The sequence below is a fragment of the Danio rerio genome, chromosome 19, assembly GCF_049306965.1.
Source record: "Danio rerio strain Tuebingen ecotype United States chromosome 19, GRCz12tu, whole genome shotgun sequence".
NCBI classification, from domain to species: domain Eukaryota; kingdom Metazoa; phylum Chordata; class Actinopteri; order Cypriniformes; family Danionidae; genus Danio; species Danio rerio.
In genome coordinates, this window is record NC_133194.1 from 34,202,712 (window position 1) to 34,226,939 (window position 24,228).

Below are 24,228 nucleotides of genomic sequence, written 5' to 3' on the forward strand. Positions count from 1 at the left end.
TATTTTTGTTTATTTAATGTTATTATATTTGTATTTTTTGGATGTCATGTTTAAATTGTATATTTGCTGTTGTTTAAAGAAACTAGCTTAAAAAATACTTCAGACATATAAAACCAGACATATATGTGAACAGCATAAACTATAGGCTATTTCAATCACCTCACCTGTTGAATTATGCCACGCTACGCTAATAAGGACGCTAAGAGGACGAGCAGCCATTTAATGTAAAGCTCACCAATCCAAAACCGCATTTGTACCCATTTATTTCTTCTGCTAGCATGATGCTAAAGTTATCATTGTAGTCTTATAATGCCCTCTGGTGGTCATTTGTAATCCATCATCACTTTATATTTTTAAGTTCGAAAGTCAGCATTACAGTCCTAAATGGTCGTCAGGCTCTTATCATCTACTGAAGTGTTCTGGAGGTTTTTACATAATTATAAGTGATAGTTTTCAATTCCATTACCAATTCTAAGAGTAGCTAATCACTCAGAAAACTAGCAACATGAGCGGTCATTTTATGCATGTAGCACAAACATACTGCACGATTACACCCAAAAGATTAGATTAAACCCGTAATCCTAATAAGCCTTCATTAGAGATACAAAACAATGTAACAAAGAAATTGACCAAAGGATTTTTATCATCATTTATTAAGAGTACTACTCCGCATCCAAGGAATAAATAAAAGAAACCAATAAAAGGAACACAAAGCCTCACATGAACATACAAAACAAAGGAATGCAGTGGAAGAACATTCAACAAAGCACATATTTATGACACCCAGAAGATTACATACAAAAAATTTGATTGTTTTGTACCAAGTATTGATCATCTGGCCATATGCATCACAATTATTATAAGGCACATACATTAACCATATATGACACTACGGATGGAATATTCATCACATTCATCACAACAAGTTGAGTTTTTTGGTCAAAATATTAAGAAATTAACAACATAAGGGCAAGATTTACACTGGATGGATTAAAACATGATTTTGGTGACAGTATTGGGCAGATGAAAGATAAAACTGTGAGATGTACGTTCTTTCGTAGTTTTAAGACACATTAAAGCTACAACCATTAGCATAGGCTTCATAATTGCTGGCTTTTCTAGACCAATTCTTTGGTGCATTATTTAATGAGCCCATCGGATGAGGAACAGAACTCTGGAGAAATCCTGGAAAATGTCTACTCTGTCAGCATTAAAGTGATATCTGTGCATGTCAACAATCAAACAAAGTGGAAAAATGAAGAAATAGATCATTTTGATGGTGATGAAAATTGATGAACAAATATAAAAAAAGGTTAGTTCATCCAAAAATGAAAATTCTGTTGTCATTTATTAACGTTCATGGTGTTCCAAACCCATAGGACCTTCATTTATCTTTGAAAGAACATACTAAAAAATAAATATTGTCCTTACATTTTAAGTCTATTCACCCAAATTCCTGAAGCATAAAATGTTCATAAAGAGATCAAGATAAATCCACATGAATTGAACAATTTAATCCAATTTATCTAAATAAAGGGACACAATCACTTTTAAAATACAGACTAGTTTCATTTTGAGTTTTTTTTCCACATATTGATCAGCTAATGATGTGTACAACATACACATGTCACAGGATCTCAATAATGCTTGATTTGTTATAACCAATAAGAATCTTCTTGCATGTCATGTGGCTGATTTGATTAGGTAAAAACAGTGACTGGGCTTATATGATTGAGCTTTGATTATCAGAGTTTGTATGTGGATAAAAGCCTAAATAAATTCTGTGGATCCTATAAAGCAGTTCTATCTTGTTGGAAGACTTGGATTAAACCACTTAGAGTCATCTAAACTGATTGTTTTATCCCATATACAAATGTTTTGGACTTTCTATGGATCTATCAGATATTGATCAACATTTTCATTTGTGTTCTGAAGATGAACAAAAGTCTTATAGGTCTTTCATGGTACTTGTTGAGTTCACACTTGTGAAAATGATACATGATACATACATATTATATGTAGTTTGTCAAGGTAAGTTGACAAACAGTTGACGTAAAGGGTAGTTCACCCAAAATTCAAAAATAATATAATTATTTAAACAAACTCATGTGGTTTTAGCCACTAGAAGCGAAATGAACAAATAAAGATTAAAAACACAAAAGAAGATATTTTGAAAAATGTTGGAAACCTGTAACCATTGACTTCCATATTTTTTCTGACACTCAAAAACAAAAACTCCTTATATAATTAAGCTGAAACAACCCAATTCTTGACTTTTTTTGGAGAGACAACCTAATGGTTTTAAATTTAATTCACTTCAATTTGTAAAAACTAAATGTAAAAACAGAACACAAATTGTGTGGAACTCAGGATTTTTACAGGGTACTATGGATATTAATGTTTACAGATTTCCAACTTCTTTTGTGTTCAAGAGAACAAATAATACTTTAAAAAAAACTACTCAAACTGCTTCAGAACAAGTCAAGGGTCAGTAAATGGCAGAATTTTTTTTACTTTTGGGTGAACTATCCCTTTAAGGGGCTAAAACAACCCTTTACGTGAGTAAATAATACTAACAGAATCTTCATTTTGGGATTAAGTAACTCTTCGCCCACTCCTGTAAACCCAAAAGCTGCTGTTTTACACCATTACTGGCCTTGTGCTGTAAACTTCACACATTTCTAATGTAGTACCTGCACATATTGACAGTGCATATCAATGAATCAATGCAATAACCAGTACATGTTATTTTTGGGGCAAGGGAAAAAAACGCCCACCATATAACGGAATTTAAATGAGAACCGAAAAACTGTATATAACACACCAAAAATGAAGGCTAGTTCTAAAACCGACCTCTGCTAAATTAAAAAAAAAAAAAAAACACTTTTTTTATTGCTTGATGGTACCAGGAAATCTCCAATAGCTGTAGCAAGTCATTTCCCAAAACAGGTGTTAAAAAATGAAGAAAAAGATATGGCTATCAAGTTTGGAGTACTAAAGCAACAATCCTTCATCTCAGTAAACACAATTCATTATCCAGCAAAGGCATCTTCAACGACTTATCTACACGTTTCTGCTAGCAGACCTAACAAAAGTTGACCATCTCAAGTAAGTAATTTCATATACGCAAGACTGATAAACACAAGAAGCTAAAATAGGACTATTATTATTAAACTATTATTACATAGAACTCTTTGACTGAGAAAACACCACATAACCGTCACATTCACAACAGGTTTAAACTGAATGCTCCAATACACTGGCCTGAAAACACAGTCGCAGGTCCAAAGAATCAGAGGCACAGTGTGTTTGTGTTGGTGTGTGTTTGTGTAATCAGTTGTTTACTCGGTTGAATACTTCAAACCTAATCTCCGTCTGCATCCATTGCTCCATTCCCTGCACGCTCAGCCTGGAAGGTGCAGACGTGCTTTTCCAGCTTGCGTTTTGGCTTATTCTCACGAAAAGGCTGGCTAATCCGGCTAAATCCCTGGTTTAGCTTACTTTAGAGCTGGTGTTTATTCTTTTTTGTGATCCTCAGGCGGATTGTCCAGGTCCAAACCAGGTTCTGCTACACAGCAGTAACAAAGCTTCTGTGTTTGCAATGAAAACGTATCTGGAAAAAAAGGAGGAAAAAAGTGAAAATCGTGCAGAATATTAGTTAAATCTGGGTGCAAGAGTAAGAAAAGACAAAACAGGTTGTTGTTGATCATTACTATTCAACATAAGGCCTGAGTGTTTTTTTTTTTATTATTAAATAACAAGCTTTTTGATATAGAAGTTCCAATTCAAACCACCAAACATTCTAAAAACAATTGGTAACAGTTTTCCATTTTGTACATAATTCATAACTAAAATAGCACAGTTGATTTGATGAGTTATGAAAACAAACTCCACGGGAAATGTTTTGTTTTATTTTTTAAAGCATCAAAACAGTAAAAGTGCAATATGGCTTTTTTTTTTTTTTTTTTTTGAAACGATTTTAAAAATGACGGAACACTACTTCACACACATTTTTATAAAACATGACAAAATATTATACAAATTAATATACAATACATTGTTTAATAATAAAAATAAATACAACTGTAATTTGATAAATCACAAACCTAATTATTCACTGTAACTACTTAACTACATAAGTAAACAGACCGGAGAAGTGTCAAACTCTTATTGTAGTGTAAGAGTTTGTAAGGTTACTGAAGGGCTGCAGCTCTGCACAGTTTAGCTTTAACCCTAATTAAACACACCTGATCAAACTAACTAATTGAGTCCTTCAGGCTGGTTTGAAACCCACAGGTAATGCCGCCACACTAGTTTGAACATGCGGAATTCTGTTGTATGGCGCTGAGGTCAGGGGCAGGATTAAACAAGTTGATTAGATATCAAAAAAGCAAGCGATTGGTCTATATTTTAAATTTCTGTTTAGAGAGTTCATGGTTTGAACTTCTATATGTCTCACGCAGTCACGTGATGCAATTTTCCAGGTCAGAGTTCACCAAGCTTAAACTATGCAATGCAGTTTCCGGTCTGTCGCATTCGCATGCATATGAATGGAAGTCTATGGGATGAAAAGTGTAGTGTGACTACACTAACTGAGTTCGACACTCCTGCACTAATTGTTTGCTAGTGATGCTTGGTTTTAAATTTCCTGACAATACTATTATTTACTGGTAGTATTTGTTATAGGGTGGCACAGTGGGTAGCGCTGTCACCTCACAGCTAGAAGGTCGCTGGTTCCAGTCTCAGCTGGGTCAGTTGCCATTTCTGTGTGGAGTTTGCATGTTCCCCCCTTGTTTCCTCCAGGTTCTCCGCATTCCCCAACAAGTCCAAAGAAATGCACTAAAGGTGAATTGGGTAAGCTAAATTGTCCGTAGTGTATGTGTGTATGTTCTGGTTGGGTTGAGCATTGGGCTATGACCCACCTTGTAAAAAATAGATGTTCCGAAACACCAACATGGTGCAGCTAAATATCAACGACCCTGGGGGTAAGCAAGTAGTTGTTGTAAGAATTTACCCAAGTTATGTATTCTCCCAATGTGTTACTTAGATGATTGTTTACTTGCTTAGTTCAAAATGTATATTATTCTAAATTAGTCTATTAAAACACATTATTAATTTACACAGTACAAGTGAATAAAACACCGCAAAGTAACACGCCACAACACACTTTTAAAAGGTATTTTTGAAGGTTAACAAAGATAAGTTATCTTAAGATATCTAAGCTTACAAAGTGATGATGAAGATAAACTCAGGTACAGATTTTGAGCTTTGTTTAATGTTCAATGAGTACTTTCAGACAACCTTTTAAGTGACAATTTATTTTAAATGTAAATAATGGATCTTGAAATTAAGTTAAATTGATTATGATGGGGTTTTCTTTCCTGTTGAATGCAAAAAAAAAAAGTAACTTGTAACCACTGACATCCATAGTAAAAAACTAAATACTATGGATATCAATGGCTAACAGTTTCCAACATTCTTAAAAGTATCTTCTTTTGTGTTAAACAGAAAAAAACAACAGGAAACACTTGAGGGTGAGTAAATGTCAGAATTTTTTGTGGGTAAACTATCCCTTTTAAAGAACATTTAACATGAACGTTAAAGCTCTGAACTCAACATGCACTATAATTAACAACATTTATTTTATTTATTTTAATAATTTCATATTTATGAGTTGGATAATGCATTCATTTTTTCTTGTAAATGCAGCACGCTTATTGACAAAGCCCACCCACACTTGCCTCTGATTGGCTGAGATTTTTTATTAATGTCTTATCTCGAGTTTGGTGTGAAAAGACAAATTGCTTACAACTGGAATCTCATCTAATAACCTCAACACCAACCATAAGTGACATCTTATATTTTCCCTGTAATGCACTCCAGATTTATTGAAGCCTACTTTAAAATCATCAGTATCAAATAAAGAAGTGAAGTTTCACAAACTAATTTCAAGAGGAGCACGTGATGATTGTGCACTGCTGGCCACTCATCCATAATCAGTAATAATCCAATCAGAATGATCCTAGCTTAATATAAATGGATCACTTTCTCCTTATTGCTTTTTAGAAGAATCCCCCCGTCCACCCCATCTCCTCCTTTTTCTTTCCTTCTAAAGGGGGAGCGATCGAGACCTACCAGATCTCGGATCCCCTGATATGCTTCTAGACCGGGTGGGAGCCCTGGGCTCAAATATCTCCGAGCTCAGGGTTCTCTCCCGGGACAGCATGCCAAACCTGCTATAAATGCCAAGCATATCTAACGCCTGTTTCACACCGCAAGCGTCAGCGGTGCGTGAGCAGAGCGTGAGCAGCGCGTGTGTTTTTGGCGTCCATGTTAACAGATTAGAGCTTTCATACCGCACGCAGCAGCAGCGCGTCAGAGCGAGGCGTGAGCATCGCCGAAGCAGCAGTGCAGCGATAGTTTCGGCGCTGGGTCTATTTTTGACGCGCTGCTCACGCTCAATTAAAGTGACAGTGCATTGAGAATGACCAAAACACATTGAATGACAGTAAAAACTAGCAATTTTACCCAATAAATGCGTTAATAATGTCAAATGGTTTATATATAGTCATTCAAATGAACTTAAAACGATTAAAAACGGCAACAAACATTTATTTAGGCCCGAACTACAAAACCAAATGTAAAACTATTTTACTATCATTTTTGCTTAAGTTGCACACTAGTGTTGTAGGAGAGGGGAATTGGAATATTTACGGGATTTGTAGTCCATAGCGAAGTGTATTGTGGGTAGTGTAGTTCGACACGCATGCTGGATGATGTGAGCTCGCTGTGTTCTGTGCAGCTGAGCAGAGGAAGAAAGTTTTAATCGGCTTTTTGTTTTATGTTCACTCGAGTTATTCCTACCGGGAGCTGTTTGCTCTGTGAATCTGACAACACGAAAATAAGTAAAAGAATGGCATGCATTGGTTACTTTTGTCCGTCTCATCATCTGCACGAGCATGAATTAACGAGCTGTTATTCTGCCGCTGGACAGCACTGAAGCGGAGAAAGTAATACTAGTTTGATCATGTATAAATATCATTATAACTATATAGTATAAATATTATTATAACTAGGTCTACAGCAACCTGATAATCAAAAAACAAATGACATGATATCACAGGCGATTGTCCTATGACTGTAGACACTTCTCAGCATACAGTACTATTTGATCTATAAAATGTGTAAAATAAACATTTGCAGGTTAAAGAAACAGCATAGGGGGGGCCTTGGTGCAGATGAAAAGTTTAAAAAGTGTATTTGTATATAGAGAGACATGGATAACTAGATATAATAGACAGAGATAGGTTGATCTGTGCAGCAGCTGCCGAAGAGCTGCTCGCTGCAGACGCAGCTGGTGTGAAAGGCAAACGCCTGCGTGCTGCTACTGCTCGACATACGCGCTGCTCACGCTCTGCTCACGCGCCGCTGACGCTTGCGGTGTGAAACAGGCGTAAGAGGGAACTCTTGAAATACTAGAGGTGAAGTTCACAGTGAAGCAATTTGCCCTACATATAGATCATTATACAGTCAGTTGGTCTCAAATTCATTAAACATTACCGCATTTATGCACAACTAAAACCCCTAGAAGGCAATAAAAAGCCTGGGTGTAGCACATATGAGAATGTGTCAATATAATAAATGCTTCCTACAGCCTGCAGCAGACATCAGAGGAGTGCAGGTGTTGCCGGAGACAAAAATACAAATAAGACAAGAGAAATGAGAGGTTTATACTGTAAGTGTGTTTGTGTGTGCTCACTTACCAAGCATCTGTCCCAAAAAGGCAGGTCTCGAGCTGGGTGGGAGATGCACACATATATAATAGACCGGTGCCCCAGAGAGAGCGACGGCGATTCCCACTAGAGAGTTGATGGTGTCACTGTAGAGTGGCACAACCACCAGAAACACACTGCACAGACAGTACACTATGGGGAAGAACAGACTCAGCTGCATGGAAACAGACACACACAAAAGACAGTCAGTTTAGCAGATCATAAACAAGGGTGATAAGAACTAATAAAACTGTCAGCTGGGTTGTAAGTGTGAGATTTATGACATTAGGTCTTATCAAGTTAAGCCTTGTATTAGCATGCATTCAAGTGCATCTCTTGTGATCACTTGTACTGGTGCTCATTTCTCTAGTATTGTGCCATGTCCTGTGTCATTCTTGCAGGTATTTTCACAAATACTTTTGAATGAATGAATGAATGCATTATGAAAGAAGCATGTGTTTGGGTACAAGCCATGCATTTTGAAAAAGAATACCTACACCCACTGGCCACTTTTTTAGGTGTACCTACTCCCTTTTGCCTTTAAAACTGCCTTAATCCTTCATGGCATAGACAATTCCATTCAACAAGGTAATGGAAATATTCCTCAGAGATTTTTTTTGGTCCACATATTGACATGATAGCATCACGCAGTTGCTGCAGATTTGTCAGCTGCACATGCATGTTGCAAATCTCTTGTTCAACCACATCCCAAAGGTGCCAGTGAACTCATTGTCATGTTCAGGAAACCAGTCTGAGATGATTCGCTTTATGACATGGCACATTATCCTACTGGAAGTAGCCATCAGATGATGGGTACACTGAGGTCATAAAGGGATGGACATGGTCAGCAACAATACTCGGCTAGGCTGTGGTGTTGACACGATTGGTCAATTGGTACTAATGGGCCCAAAGCATACCAAGAAAATATCCCCCACACATTAAACCACCAGCCTGAACCGTTGAAACAAGGCAGGATGGATCCATGCTTTCATGTTGTTGATGCCAAATTCTAAATGTACCATCCAAATGTTGCAGCAGAAATCGAGATTCATTAGACCAGGCAACATTTCTCCAATCTTCCATTGTCCAGTTTTGGTGAGCCTGTACGAATTATCGCCTCCGTTACCTGTTCTTAGCTGACCGGAGTGGCACCCGGTGTGATCTTCTGCTGCTGTAGCCCATCCGCCTCTAGTTTGGACGTGTTGTGTGTTCAGCTCTTCTGCAGACCTCAGTTGTAACGAGTGGTTGCGCAACTGTTACCTTTCTATCAGCTCAAACCAGTTTGGCAATTCTCCTCTGACTTCTGGCATTTAAACCGCTTACTGGATTTCTTCTCTCTTTTTTTTTTTTTTGGACTCTTCTCTGTAAACCCTAAAGGAGGTTGTGCATGAAAATCCCAGTGGATCAGCAGATTCTGAAATACTCAGATCAGCCCATCTGGCACCAACAACTATGCCTCATTCAAAGTCACTTAAATCACCATTCTTCCTCTTTTTAATGCTCGGTTTGAACTGCAGCAGATTGTCTTGACCATGTCTACATGCCTAAATGCATTGAGTTGCTGTTTTAAAAGGGAATATTATTCAGCTTAAAAGTGCAATTTAAGAGGCTTTACTAGGTTAACTAGGCAAGTCATGGGATGACAGTAGTTTGTTCTGTAGTCATTAAAAAAAAAAAAAAAAAAAACATATATATATATATATATTGGAAATATTGGAAAAAGAATTAAAATTCACAAGAGGGTTAAAAATGTTGTTTTTAACCGCTGTCTTTTGTGGGATACATAACAAAATCAATCTGACTGAAGGCATTTTCGACTACCATTTAAAGCTGTACTTATAGTAGGTGTACCTTTAATAGCTTACAGGTTATTATATCCTATGAAATAAGGAAGGGCTTTTAAGTAACAGAACCTGACAGTTGAGTTTCTACTTTACACAAAAATGCTACTTTGGTGCATTTTCAGCTTATTTAAAATGGAGTTGAAACAACACAATGCTTAAAGTTATTTTTGGACAACTTAATTGTTTTGTGTTTAATTTACTTAAATTTGTAAAACAATTAAGTTAACTTAATTGGTTTAAATTGTGACATGAAAAAAAAAATTTTTTTTTGCAGTTCAGAAAGGTAGTGCATTAAGTATTACAAAAAAAATCTGCCACTTTGTAGGGCACATGGTGGATGATAAAGGCCACTAAATAGTAGATATTATTGTAGCTCTCTAGCTTCTGAACCAGACTTACCTTTATAGGACGAGGCATGTCAGGTGCTTTAAAACGCAGGTAAATCTGACTCCCTATGGAAAGGCCAATGAAGAGCCAGTAGTTAAAGCTGAAGTAATTAATCAGCTGAAACACATCTCTTACACAAAGGTATATGAGCGACATGCCACCCTATAAGAGAAGAGGAGGGGGAAAAACAGATTGTAAAACATCCCATCTGTTTAGTGCAGAATCTGGATTTTCAACATAGTATAGACAAGTCAGAGCCTGTTTGCTCACATTGAACAGCAGGGCTGGGATTGGAGTGTAGCGCTTGACGTGTATCATGCAGAGAACGTTGGGTAAATGGCCCTCACGAGAGCCTACGAAGAATAACCTGGAAGCAGAAATAGTTTTTTGATGCGATCAGACATCAAGTTATTAAACAACGAGAGACTGTCAAGGGAGGATGTTCTTTTTCCTTTTTTACCTGGAGGCAGCGATGATAGATGAGTTTAAACCTCCATAACAGGAAATGGCCACCGACAGCGGGATGAGCCAGCTTGCATATCCCAGCACATAATCAGCAAACGTCTGAACACAAAAGAAAAGATGCTATTTAATTGATATTACAGCCAATAAATGGATGATTTTCTCTACTAAGTTTATCTAAATTCATTCATCTAAATCAGAGATGTACAAAATAAGACCCGCAGGCCAAAGTTGGCCCATAGTATTCTTTGATATGGCCCCCCCATTCCATCTGAGAAGAGGAGGAGAATGATGGGGAGCATTGTCGAGAGTGCCTTTAACCGTGCATTCACACAGGGCTCAAGCGTCAACACTTGATGGAGGGCATGTCTGATATTAGGTTTGACGCAGCTGTCAGTGTCGGCTAGAGCTGCACGATTCTGGCTAAAATTATTATCGTTTTTTTCTCAAACATATGGTAAATCAACAATAATAATATTATGTGTAGGTCAACTGGTTTCTATAAATAATTCTATTCTACATATACTGTAATAATTCTGATGTTGAATTATATTTGAGATATAGGCCTATGCTTAAAAACTGTCATTGACAACATTATTAGACCATTTTATTCACTGGTAAAATCAACATTATATAGGCTAAAGTAGTTATACTGACACTAAACATTTATTTTTATGCACAACTGTGTGTTCGCTATGAAAGAAAAAACATATCAAACGCTTGTCGTAATCATCACTCTAAAATGCAATATGATGATTTAAATGATGTGCACGCTTTCGGTTTCATTTTCACTGCTAAGTGCTGTTCATACTTCGCGCGCGGCTGTCAAGCGATCACTCTGTGCCACAAACTGAATATTATGTACAACTTTGTTATGTATTTGGCATTCAACTCCATTGTGTAATAAATGGGATTATATATGTAATGTAATAGAGTTTGCTATATCTTCGGCCCACAGCTCTCAGTGATGTTTGGATTTTGACCCTTCATAAGAAAAAGTTTAGGCATGCCTGATTAGAGCTGGACTGATAAACGATATATTGAATCGAGATAAAATTTATGTCAATAACAATGATAAGCTTTGAACTATTTTTACTCTATATTGATCTAAGAGCCCATCACACTGCAGAAATGTGCAACAATGGGAATCTAATAGCGTGTTGATGATAGAGACGTACCAAGAGATGTATCTGTCGAAAATATGTCATGCCATTAAATACACCCTCTAATTCTGTGGCTTCAATCATTGTAGGGAATTTTTTTTAAATCTAGAAGCATTAACAACTGATATTGAAATATATATCGTATAATTCAATATGGAAAATAATTATCTTGATTGCATTTTTGCCATATCAACCAGCCCTACCCTGATGTAAAAAAATATAATAAATCTGACATTAAATGTATACATTCTAAAAGGCATCAACATCGTAATATAAACTCAGTAAAATTTAAATTCACTTTTTCAAGGTTTAATTTATAATGTTTTACTAGTGTCTGTTTTATCAGGTCTATAACTGTTTGATGCCACATAAAATTGCATTTATTGGTGCATATTTGACAAGAAAATAATTGTGTAATAATATATCAGGAATGACAAAATAACAATACTACTACTACTACTACTACTAATAAAGACTATTTCACCCATATTATTACTTTAAAAGTTTATTATAAATACCATACATACTACTGCAAAATTTCACAGTATACAGAATATTTAAGAATGAATATGGTTATAAATAATAATAATAATAATAAATTATTCGTTTTCTTTGCAGCTTAATCCCTTTATTAATCTAAGGTTGCCACAGCGGAATGAACCGTTAACTTATCCAGCATATATTTTTTTTAAAACAACTTAAATGCTTCATTTTCAAAAACCATCAATCTTTTACAATTATAATTTTATTGGTACAATAAAAAGTACAATTGGTACAATTATTATTATTTCAGTGGAAAAATGCAGGGTGCTTTTCTTTTGACAGCCGATTTAAAAAGTGCTTCTTTTTAACAAGTTTGATGCATGTTTTTCCCCCAAAGCTTTGTAATCGACCCACATTTAAAGCACATGCAGATATGGAGTTCCTATGAAACTGCATGTAAGAGGAACAGAGGGGTTTTGAGACAGTCAAAACAGCTGATTGTGGATTGCTTGTGACCGTATTTGCAATTTAATAACTGCAGTAATAATACGAGTAGCACAATTTTACTTGCATCTTCTCCATATTTCATGCAGCTGCAGTCCTGTTCCAAATGCTTAGTATTTGCTGAACTGCTGTTAAGATTCTTACAGAAAAAACAACAATTCTTTGGAGTAATTTACAGCTGCCTCAAATCAGCAACAAAACAGTGCATCAAAAACAGTAAACATGGTTTATGGGACATTATAGCCATAAAAACTCTTTCCAAAGCAGCAAACTAGCCTAATTGCAGGCAGCAGAGCGTCTGTGGCTCTGGACTAATGTCATGGAGCATCTCTAGAGAGAGGACCTGCCTCAAGCTGCTCTGCTTAACTAGATCAGAGTAACAGGAGATGAAAACATGATCAAATCTGGAGCAAATAAACTGAACAGACGCAGACAATTAACTTGCACGAGGCATACAGGATCATGTGGTTAAAAAAAATTGAGTTTGGCTATACAGTAGCTAGAGTTATTGGGATGCGATGATAAAAGATTAGCTTCAAGCCAAGTTTTACTCACCACAGCCACGGCTTCACTCTGTAACAAAGTATTCATATCCAGCACTGCATAATAAGCCACGTTAGTTAGGATGTAGATTATTGTGACAATGGGCATGGAGATTGCTATTGACAACGGCAAATTTCTGTAAAAGAGAAAAAGAGATTTAATGTGAATACTTTATTTTGATTCAATGAAATTGTTGTATAGTCATTAGTCAATCAAGCTCAAATGATTTCTATATCTCAAGGGATTGCAAATTACCGTTTTCAAACAGGTTTGCAAACACAAATTTTATTTGTGTGTGGGCCCTGCCTCAAACATTTAAGGTCTGAAACACAACACACAAGTGTATTGCTTGTAGACACTGGTGAACAAAGTCATTTTAAAAAAAAATTTTTCCCCCACACACAAAAGTGTTCTTGTAGGTTCACATTACTAAGTTATAAGTCATTATATAAGTCATTATAAGTCATGTGGACTGTTTTGACAATGTTTTGGTTCCTTTTCTGGACTTTGACCATCCCTGGTTGTATATCAGTGGTCTTTTTATCACCGTGAACAGGTCAATGCTTGGGTGGTGTGACAGGTGGGGGGTTTAGGGTAAACGTAGATTGCTAGGCAACCATCACCCGACAAAGCATTACTGTAAATCTGATACAAGTTTTATTTATGAAAATTTTTATGAAAAAGTTTTATTTATGAAAATTTATGAAAGTTTTATTTATGAAAATCCTTGGTAGTTCACCGGTCCTTTTCCCCTTCACAAAGAAACTTTCCAAAGACAACTGATTCTTACTTATTTTGCTAGCTTGTGGGTTTAATTTGTGCGCTCAAGTGACCGAGATGTTATGTAGAGAATACGGTCATTTTTCTAAAAAAAAAAATATATATATATATAGATTTTTCAAAATAAAAGATTGTTCAGACTCGGATAAAAAAAAAAAAGAAAATAATAAACGATTTCTTGTGCGGCCCGGTACCAATTGATCCACAGATCAGTACCATACTGCGGTCTGGTGGTAGGGGACCATTACTGCATATGACAAGAGAGCCCCCGGACTTAATCTAAAACGCCTTCATTTGTTTCCTGAAGATGAATGAAGGTTCCAGGGGAATGGACTGACAAGAGGATTAGTCAATAATAGAACAAGTTTTGTTTTTGGGTTTAACTCTTTAAAAAGACATAGTTTGTTTTATTAAAAAAACAGTTACTCACAATTTACTTAACTGATTCCAAACCATCATGAGTTTTCATTGTTATTATGAAGTTGAACAAAGTAGAATCAATTTTGAAGAATGTACAGTAGGGAAAAGGTATGGAAGTCAATGACAACTGGTTAACAGCATTCTTCAAAATTATCTTCTATTGCATTTAAAAGAAGAAAGAAGCTTAAACAGGTTTAGAAGAGCTTGAGGGCAGGTAAGCTTTTTTTTTTGGTTGAACTATTCCTTTAAAACGAGCAAAGAGCTACAAAGTTTACATTTTCCAGAGCAACCCTGTGATGGTTTAATGAATTATATTTGCATCTAAGAAGTGAGTGTAGTAAACAATTCAATTATATTTGGTTCTTATTAACTTAAATGATTATTAACAGATTATTATCATATCAAGCAAAATGTCATGGATGTTTGTACCTCTCTGGGTTCTTAATCTCCTCTGTGATGAAGTTCAGGGTATCCCAGCCTGAGTAAGAGTAAAGAGCGGCATACAGAGCCAAAGACATGTTGCCTGGATCCAGTTTAGAATTCTCAAATGAATCCCTAAAGTTGTTTGTTTCTCCTGAAATGCAAATTGTTGTAAAAAACATGAGAAACAAATGGCAAATGACTTAATAAAATATAAATGTGTAGCACTACGGTTTATCAGGGTTGTATTTATTATATTTTAAAAATGCACAAATAGTAATGCTGTTAAAAATACATCTAAAATAAAAAAAAACTATTTCAAGGTATTATTAAAAAATAAATAAATAAATAAATAAATAAATATTATTATATGTATTTTATATTTAAAAATAAATATAAAATACATACGCGAGTTTGAGACCCCTGCTTTAAACTGTCATGTGCGCGCCGTGTCGCAGCACCGAGCGGCGCTTCTGGTGTGCGACCTGCTTAAGGTTTAGTATCACATTTGCTTAATTCAATATGTTGTTATAAGTAATGAACAGTATTCAGACTATTAGAAAGAGCTTTATTGCCAAGAGTAAAGTAGTTTCCAGTACAGAGAGTACAAAAAGTACAAACAAAGCACAAAGTGCAAACATAGTGCTGACACAAATAGAAAAATAAGAACATGAATAAGTATACAAGTAAACTACTGTATGTGTGTGTGTGTGTCAGTAAATACACACCTTGGGCTAGGACAACCATTCCAGCGATGATAATGACTATGAGAGCCAGGACTTTAGCTACAGTAGAGATGACCTGAAGAATGGCCCCCCATTTCACCTTCATGCAGTTCACTATAGTCAGAAGACCTGCAAAAAAAAACAAATGCAGACATGTCAAGATAGACAGTATACATTAGCTGGTCACTGTTAGCAACATACTTCAGAGTATATGACTGGATCTTTATTGTAGTGATTTAAAATGTTTCTGGCTTTGTATTTTACAATATATACCAATAAATATTGATACCAATAAATATTGGAGTTGCCATCCTGAAATATGCCCATGGAATACATCTAGGCATAGCTTTTTAACAAATAAAAGGTAAACACTGCAACTGATAGAGTCTTAAAGAACTGTAGGCATACATACAACAAACCAGAACCATATTAATGATTTCATTGTAGATCCATTCATACACTATTAATTATTAGCTTCAATCCAAACAGAATATTTTTGACAATGCATTTTTGATTTTAAAACTGCTGGTTTCAACTATTTTAAACTGCTGATTGCAACTGGATTTTCCTGACAATTTAGGTATTAGTTAAATGCTTCATAATTACAGGATAGGCTTGGGCGGTATCCAAATTTTGATACTATCAAACCACCTCCCTATTTTACCTCAGTATATGGTATTAACATTCATAAAAAAAAAAAAAAATTACGACATAAGGCTCAGAAAGCATTACCAAACTGTTGGCTTGTGCATAAAACATTCATAAACTGAATACCGTATATATGCAACCTTCAGTTCAAGGTATTTCCATCTCCTGTGGTCACCTTTTTGTAGCACAATTTGCAAATTGCCTCATCAGTATTTACCAGCTCTCCGTTCTCGTTCGGTCGAAACCCGAAATACTGCCAAACTGCAGAAGTTGTGTTCTTTTTAAAGACCAAGTCACTTGGTGCATGTCTCGCCAGCTTTCCCCACGTCTGTCTTTCTCCGCCACGCTGTCCCGTGATTACAACCCCTCATACGCATTTATAGGCATCATATAAACTACATTTAATATTTTATTTTTGTCTTCTATAAAAGTACATGTTTTTTATGATGGTTTAACGGTATTGAAACTAATATCGTTGCTATTTTTAGATCCCAAGGTATACCATATTACTGTATTAGCGCCCAAGCCTATTACAGGATAATTATCAAATTTTCTAAATTTATCAGAAGATCCTCTTCCAGTATTTTGGTTCACCAACCGGTTATCCAAGGCTATTAAAGGGTTAGTTCACTCAGAAAGTATTATTCCATATCATTCCAAACCCCTGAAGCGTTCATTTTTAAAACACAAGGACTTTTGTTTTTCTTCAGAACACACATTTGGATATTTTAGATGATATCAGAGAGCTCCTCCATGTAAGTTCAGAAAAGGTACTAAAAGCTTTGTTAAATCTGTCCATGTGACTTCAGTGGTTCAACAGTAATTATATAAATTTTAATGAAGGCGTTTGTGTGCATTTTGCTCACCTAGATCATGTGCATTTAAGGGCAATACGATGCTTGCATGTTGCACTGCTGTCTCTAATGGCAATACACTGTACTGCCTATAGTAAACGCACACCCTGACCTGAGTGAACAAAGTCTTTTTTTTAATGCACAGAATTCACTTTAAATGTTTTGACAGATTTATTTCCTTTTCTGGACTTTGAATATCTCTGAACTGTTGCTGTTGCAGTCAATGGAGGATGAGAGAGCTCCAGGATTTCATCTAAAATATCCTAATTTGTGTTATGAAGTTAAACGAAGGTCTCAGAGGATTGATAAGACATGAAAGTTAGCAAATAATAACATAATTTTCATATTGGGTGAACTAATCCTTTAAATAGGCTCTGTGAGAGTAATTTCTTAACTCAACTCCTGTTTTACTGACTGGTAATTCAAGTTCCTCCACTCACTTGATACTGCAGTGGGCTTTTCTGGCATCTAATTTCACCAACGAACTAAGCCTGACAGTAATTCACTCCTCGATAATAGACTCTGGCTCTGAGGTGTTGTTTCTACAGTACTGCAAATGCCATCCCGACTGGACATCCCAGCACTACGATACCCAGGAGATTAATTGAGGTATTTCTGTACCTGATTTAATCTCAACCCAAATGTCAACTCATTCTGAAGACGTCGCACAGAGACCAAGGACAAATAAAGTGCTATCCGTCTCAAAAGACCAGAAAATACACCCTTTAGAATTAAACTGTTATATAGGATTTGTAGATTTGTGATTCTGTTTGTCCAGTAATTCAGTGAGTGTGGACTTTGCCACAGTAATCTGACAAATACCCAAGAACTCCCTGAACTCCATCAAACTGCACATCAACATCACCATAGTCTTTATAAAGGTCTTGTGGAAGTCTTGGCAGGATTGCAAACTGAAGTCCACAGGAAAAGTATTTGGTTGACATAAATAAAACACGGCTGAATAATGCCAACCAACACTTACATGGATGGAGAGAGCAGCCTGGCAGTCGTAGTGAAACTAACAGCTGAACTAACAGAAAGCACATGCTTCAAGGTTTATTGAGACGTTACTCACTCCGTTTAGACAAAATACATGGGCAAAGTACACGTTCACAAAAAAGTGCGAGCAAGTATGCTAACCAAATAAAACCATGACATCATTTGTTCACCCTCGTGTTGAGGCTCATCTGCTAGATTGTGTAATGCTACACAGAGGTAGTTTACAAAAAAATTTTTGCAGAAAAAGTATTTTAAAATGAATAAAATGCAACGTAAACTAAAGCACACACAAATTTGCTTTTAAAAAATGAACTAATAAAAGGATTTTAATAAAATAACTTTGTGGAGAAAGCATGAACCTTGAGCATCCTGGGTTACCTAAAGATATTTAAAAGTTTTAAAGTATGCAAACTCTCCAAGGATTTAGAACAGTGTTATTTCAGTGCTATTTATTACTATTTAGAATCATTTTTATTAGATTTTATAATTATTTTATACATTTTTTTCATTAACTTTACTGTAGGTGTTAGTTTATGTGCTTTTTTGTTAAACTTTTCTTGGTTTTAGTCCATTTAGCAATAGATTAGTAGTAGCCAAGTAATGTTTTCAACAAGGCATTCTATTTTTTAATAATAAAGTAAAATAAATGCAAGTAAAGTGTCTAACATTTTAAAACTTCATTAAAAATAAAGTCATTAAAATGTCAACTGATTGACTTAAATTTTATTTTAAAAGATTAAAAATGTTAATAGTACGAGTTTTAAACATAACACGAAGTTGGGGCTGAACGTTATTGGGAAAAGATTCCATTGTAATATTTTGTTATTCTGTGATATACTAGTGGGAGGTGTGCCAAAGGCCGAGTGCCTTAAGGGCTTCACACACCGGATGCTGCGCTTAGTGCCACGACACGGCGCGCACAGGTGAAAGTATCACACACCATTTGCATGGTATTTCTAAAGAAACTTATCAGATGGCGCTCTGTGGCGCGGCAGAAATATGAACAGTGTCCTGAGTCGTGGCTGGGCATTGCGGCGGCAGTGTGCGTAGCCTGATAGAAACCCATGTTTAGAATTCTAAAATGCATGGCGCTGTGCAACGCTTCTGGTGTGCAACTGCTTTTCTGTCCCACCAGTGATGATAGATAGTCATATCACACTTTTTTAGTGTGATGTTGCGTTTATACAACAGTTTTACAGCATAATCATGTATATAAACAAGAAAACCAAACACGAGAGTCTAAAAACCTTTTTGTATTAGGAACATATCTGCTGCTGACATCAGTACAGCAGGAACTGTTGCTACTTCACCAACGTCACTTTAGAGCTAGCGTTTTATTCTCTAGCAATTACTTTGTTTAACTAATAGGTGGCAATGACCATCTTTTAAAAATATGCCACTGAATAATTAATCAAAAATGATACATCTATCAATGAAACATGACCTTTTATGAGTGAATAACTGAATCATTTATTGAAAATGAGACTAAAAATAAATATGGGTTGTACAAATTATAATGTTAGATTTCTACATTTAGTGTCATTAGCAACAGTGGTAGTAGTAAGATTGAATTTTTTACAGTACTGAATATTTTACAATTTATTTTAATTCAGCTGATTATTTCTTCATTTTATTTTTGATCAAATTAAAGGTTTTAAGTTCTGTTTGTTAAAACAAAAAGTGTCTTGCAGTACTGATTTTGTAATAAATGGAAAGCAAACGACATTTACCTTCTCCCCTTTTTGGCTGATCTGAAAAACGGACCCATCCGTGACTAAAACATCTGAACCGTGAGATTTGTGATCCGTTACACCACTAATTGCAAAAGATCACATTGCGAAATTTATGCTGAAACGATATATTGTGCAGCCTTATATAATTAGTATAATTAGTTATATAATTAGTAAATATATTTAGAATATATATTTAGTATATATAATGTATTTAAAATTTAATTCAAATACTGAAACTGCAAGGATCTAAAAAAAAAATATCCACATCAGCACCATGCCCATTGACATGAAGCACTCAATGCAGAGTAATCTTACACACACTAAACTGTGTGAACAGTAAACATAGTGAATCCCAGGGAAAGTTGCCTTTATTGTGCCACTATTTACACTGCTTAAAGTGCTGTTACATGTGTTTTTATCAAAGCAATCTCTACATGCATGAATGAGTGGAAAAGCACTTACCAATAATGAGAGCTGCAATGAGCCGTACCGCATCATATGGTGCCGGGCAAGTAGGGAAGAACGGTTTCACCAAATAATTAGCAAAGGTAAGAGCAATGACTGCCTGGCAGGCCGGTTCCACAATCATCAGTGAAGTCCACAGACGAATAAAGGCCAAGAAACCGCCAAAGGTCTCTAGAATGTAGGCATAACTGGCTCCTGACTTGCGAATGGTAGTGCCGAGCTCGGCGTAGCACAGAGCACCAAAAACAGAGAAGATTCCTCCGATTGCCCAAACAACTAGTGACAAACCATAAGATCCAGTTTTTTCAAGGACACCAATCGGGGAAACGAAAATGCCCGAACCAATCATGTTTCCAACAATGAGACAAACGCCATGCAGTAGCGAGATCTCTTGCTTGAGACGCATGGAGCTGGTGGAGCCGCTGTCCCCCATGATGAACTTGAATGGACTTTACTCTCCAAAAATTAAGAATCAGGATTGTGATGGAGGAACATTAACCACCTGAGGGTCACTTCACATCAAGTATGGAGTTTCAGCTTGGTCTCATGTTGTTTTTCTTTCCACGTCCAATCTAAAAGAGGTAAAAAAAAGTCATGGATTGTTAATAAATACAGGTACTGTAGGGTTTTGCTGACAACACAAAAACCTTTTGCCTCAATCATCAATGTTAACAAGCCCTCTTGGAGAACAAGTTTTTTTAATTGAGCCGCACACCTGATGCCCAGAATGTCACAGAGCAACTGTAGTGAGATCAGTAGGGAACCATGATAAAAAACTAGGCAACACTTGTTGGGTGTGGTCATCAACAACTGCTTTTGGAGATAAAACACAGGGACTGGTGTCACTTTTTTGACACTAAATCTACATTGGTTTATGTACATCTAAAATGGCATGGTTATGTTATATACCAGATACCCTATATCCCATGTAATTGGTATACACCAGAAATGAAAGAATTAGCTCATAAAAATTATGACTGAGATATTTTTTCCCCAAGACATTTATATAATGCATTCTAAAGGTGTGTTCCCACTTGTAGTTTTGGCCAATAAATAAATAAATTAATTAAAAAATTAATTAATTAAAAATAATACATTTTGTCCTCATACACTTTCAGATCACACCTTAAAAGTCACCAAAAATCTGCATTTGGTTTTGCTTGTCTGGTGCTCATCAGAGTTTGCATAGCAACACTTACAATTATTCAAATTAACCCAAAAAAAAACAAAGCAATTGCAGCTGAGTTGGTTTCAATCAATCCAAATGTTCACACCCTGAAAGTTGACTTACTTGACCAGTTCAAGACCTCATAGCCACTTTGAAATAAAAATGATCATGTAATGAGTGATAGAAAAGTGACAAACACACCTTGATTCTTTTCAAGCTCTGCTGTATAACTTGACCAAATTTACATGAATAAGGAAAATCCATTTCGTTGCTACTGGGTTGCTTTTGTGTTTTTTTTTCATATCGTCACCTTGGAATTATAAGGTTGTATCTGCATTCTGAATGATTTTGAGATATTAAGCTTAAAAGTTTTTGCATTCTATAGCAAACAGTATGTGTGTAACATTTGTTTTTTGTGTGTGTGTGTGTGTGTGTTTTTTTTTAATAAAAAAAGTCCTAAAATGTAAACAACTTATTAAAAAAAAACATCCCATAATGTAAATAAGTTGTCATTTATTAAAATATGTCAATAACTCAATTTTGACAAAAAAGCTAGATAAAACCTTATAATTTTAAAGGTGATGATCTACTGGATAGGTAAGTTTAAAAATTAGGTTTTTGTTTTAGAAGCTTATTAAACATATGCCATTTAAGTTTTTAACTTAAAAACAAAGTCTAAACCTTCAGTTTTTGTTCCAACAGTCTGTGTCTTGCCACATCTGAATATGGCCACATTATGACCATGTAAACAGCAAAATGTTAACTGCATCCAACCATTATTTTCTCCACCTAAACAACATGATGTTTAGAAGGGGCTATTGAAATAAGTTTTAAAGTGTGAAGCCATTTTTAACTATAAAAATACATTTCATTGCATACGCCTAACTTATTGCACAAATGTAAGTCACTGACAAATAAATAAATATCATTTAATAATAATAATAATAGATAAGAAATTCTAAGAATTGAGCAAAATAAACTGCAATTTATTATGCAGCATCTTCAACGAATGCTATTCTGCATTCATACAGGAATACTACAACCTGTGTGGTGCATTTACACCATGATTTACACCTCAAAATACACAACTACTGAAACTCAGACAAACAGACATTTATGGAGCTTAAAAAACCCGGAAGACAATGTAACTTATTGTTACTTGAAAAAAAAAACATAAAAACAACAACAAAAACTGAACACTTAAACCTAATTCTTTTCTATTGCTTTACTTTTCATATATATTTTACATTTTAAACTTCCGCGCGCGATCATACATTGTGCAATAATGTTACATTCCCGGGTTTAAATGCTCGATTCGCGCCAACACAAAAACCCTTGCTTCAGTGTATGTGAACAAACAAACAAAAGAGCGAACATTACAAAATAATCTTTATTTACTACTCCTCAAACCGCGTTAAGTCGATAAAACTCTTTTCTTTGTCAACGAAGGATACAAGTTATATCCGTCTCCAACGTTGTTTACCGCAAGAGGAAGTTACCCACACGTTATTCAGGTTAAGTCTCACACTGCTAACTACTCTCACCATCTCCCAAAAAACATACAATTTCAACCTTATTCAATTTCTCTTGGCTTCAGAACTAAGACTAAGCTCGCCGCAATAGGATAAAAGAGAAGAAAACATCTGACTCCATCCACAGCTGTTAGCTAGTTGGAGAACTAGCCGTCTCACAAACTGCTCTGCTGCCGTTCTCTCGCATCGCTAACATTACCATCAACTGATGCGGATGGAGCAGGAGATAGAAAGATCAAGTTTAGCTCATCTAATCATCAGATCTCACCTGTTCTCAGTGAAGAGAGATGGCCATGTGCGCGCATCAGCGGACGTGGAGATGTGGAAGAGGAGGAGACTCGTGACATCCTCCTACAAGTAGTACTACAAAGCCTTCCCCTTACATTAGGCCATCCTCCTCCTCCAGCTTCATCCACGAATGGTGCTGCTGGTGACCACCAGCAAGTGGAAAGTTTCTGTTTGGTGAGGTAACGATAGAAGTGATTGCACGTCAGTGTGTGTGTGGGGGCAAATATTAATCAATGAATGATAAGTGTGAGAAAACATCATGCCTAATTTTACAACATACATATATGTTTAAATATGAGTTTTTTAAGATCTGTTTATTCATTTATTCGTGCATAACTGTTCACAGAGTTGTTTTAAACATGTTCAACGCAGGGGCATGGCCAGGGTCGAAAGGGACCCTGTGGACCTCTCCCACCACATCCAAAAAAGGTTCTCTAATTCACCCTGCTAAAATACCCCCATTTTCAAAAGGTGATCTACTCTAATCTTAATAATAGGATTATAAATGGTTTAATAGTAAACAAAGGGTTTGTTTTTAAATCTGAAAATATGATTTATTTTGTTGTGTAAGTTGTAATCCAATGTGATACAAAGCTACAAACATGTTCATTTGGACAGAGTGATTAACTAAAGTGTAGTTTTGTCAAGATACTGGAATTTCTAAATTCAATACCTTGCAAAATATTCATATTCATTCATTAATTCATTTTCTTGTTGGGTTAGTCCATTATTAATCCGGGGTCACCACAGCGAAATGAACCGCCAACTTATCCAGCAAGTTTTTACGCAGCGGATGCCCTTCCAGCCGCAACCCATCTTTGGGAAAATATTCATATTTAATAGGTTATCATTTTTAATATAATAACATTGTATCAAAAATAGTACAATAAATAAATAAAGATCTATATGCTAAAAATAATTTTACTTTAAATGTCTTTAGAGGGGGGCAAGGCAGTGGCGCAGTAGGTAGTGCTGTTGCCTCACAGCAAGAAGGTCGCTGGGTCGCTGGGTCGCTGGTTCAAACCTCGGCTCAGTTGG

General features: G+C 35.8%; 1 protein-coding gene across 5 annotated transcripts; it reads right to left on the reverse strand.

The window, feature by feature from the left end:
- Positions 1–635: 635 nt before the first annotated feature.
- si:dkeyp-120h9.1 lies at positions 636–23,250 on the reverse strand. Of its 5 annotated transcripts, none has more exons than XM_073930968.1 (10): positions 20,918–20,947; positions 20,200–20,774; positions 15,507–15,632; positions 14,788–14,932; positions 13,171–13,294; positions 10,464–10,567; positions 10,274–10,370; positions 10,016–10,165; positions 7,764–7,947; positions 636–3,613 (listed from the first exon to the last, which is right to left on the reverse strand). In XM_073930968.1, exons 2-10 carry the CDS (start codon positions 20,633–20,635, stop codon positions 3,516–3,518), a joined length of 1,464 nt encoding a protein of 487 aa, XP_073787069.1. In that variant the 5' UTR covers positions 20,636–20,774; positions 20,918–20,947; the 3' UTR covers positions 636–3,515.
- Between the last annotated feature and the right edge of the window lie 978 nt (positions 23,251–24,228).

What these genes read in the sequence shown, in the direction of transcription:
- si:dkeyp-120h9.1 (XM_073930968.1), bottom strand. Translation starts at nt 20,635, where the DNA reads ATGGGGGACAGCGGCTCCACCAGCTCCATGCGTCTCAAGCAAGAGATC. An exon ending in ACATGCCTCGTCCTATAAAG is followed by an intron (nt 7,948 to 10,015) that starts GTAAGTCTGGTT and finishes GTTTCCATGCAG; the next exon opens with CTGAGTCTGTTCTTCCCCAT. An exon ending in CTTTTTGGGACAGATGCTTG is followed by an intron (nt 3,614 to 7,763) that starts GTAAGTGAGCAC and finishes CTTTTTTTCCAG; the next exon opens with ATACGTTTTCATTGCAAACA.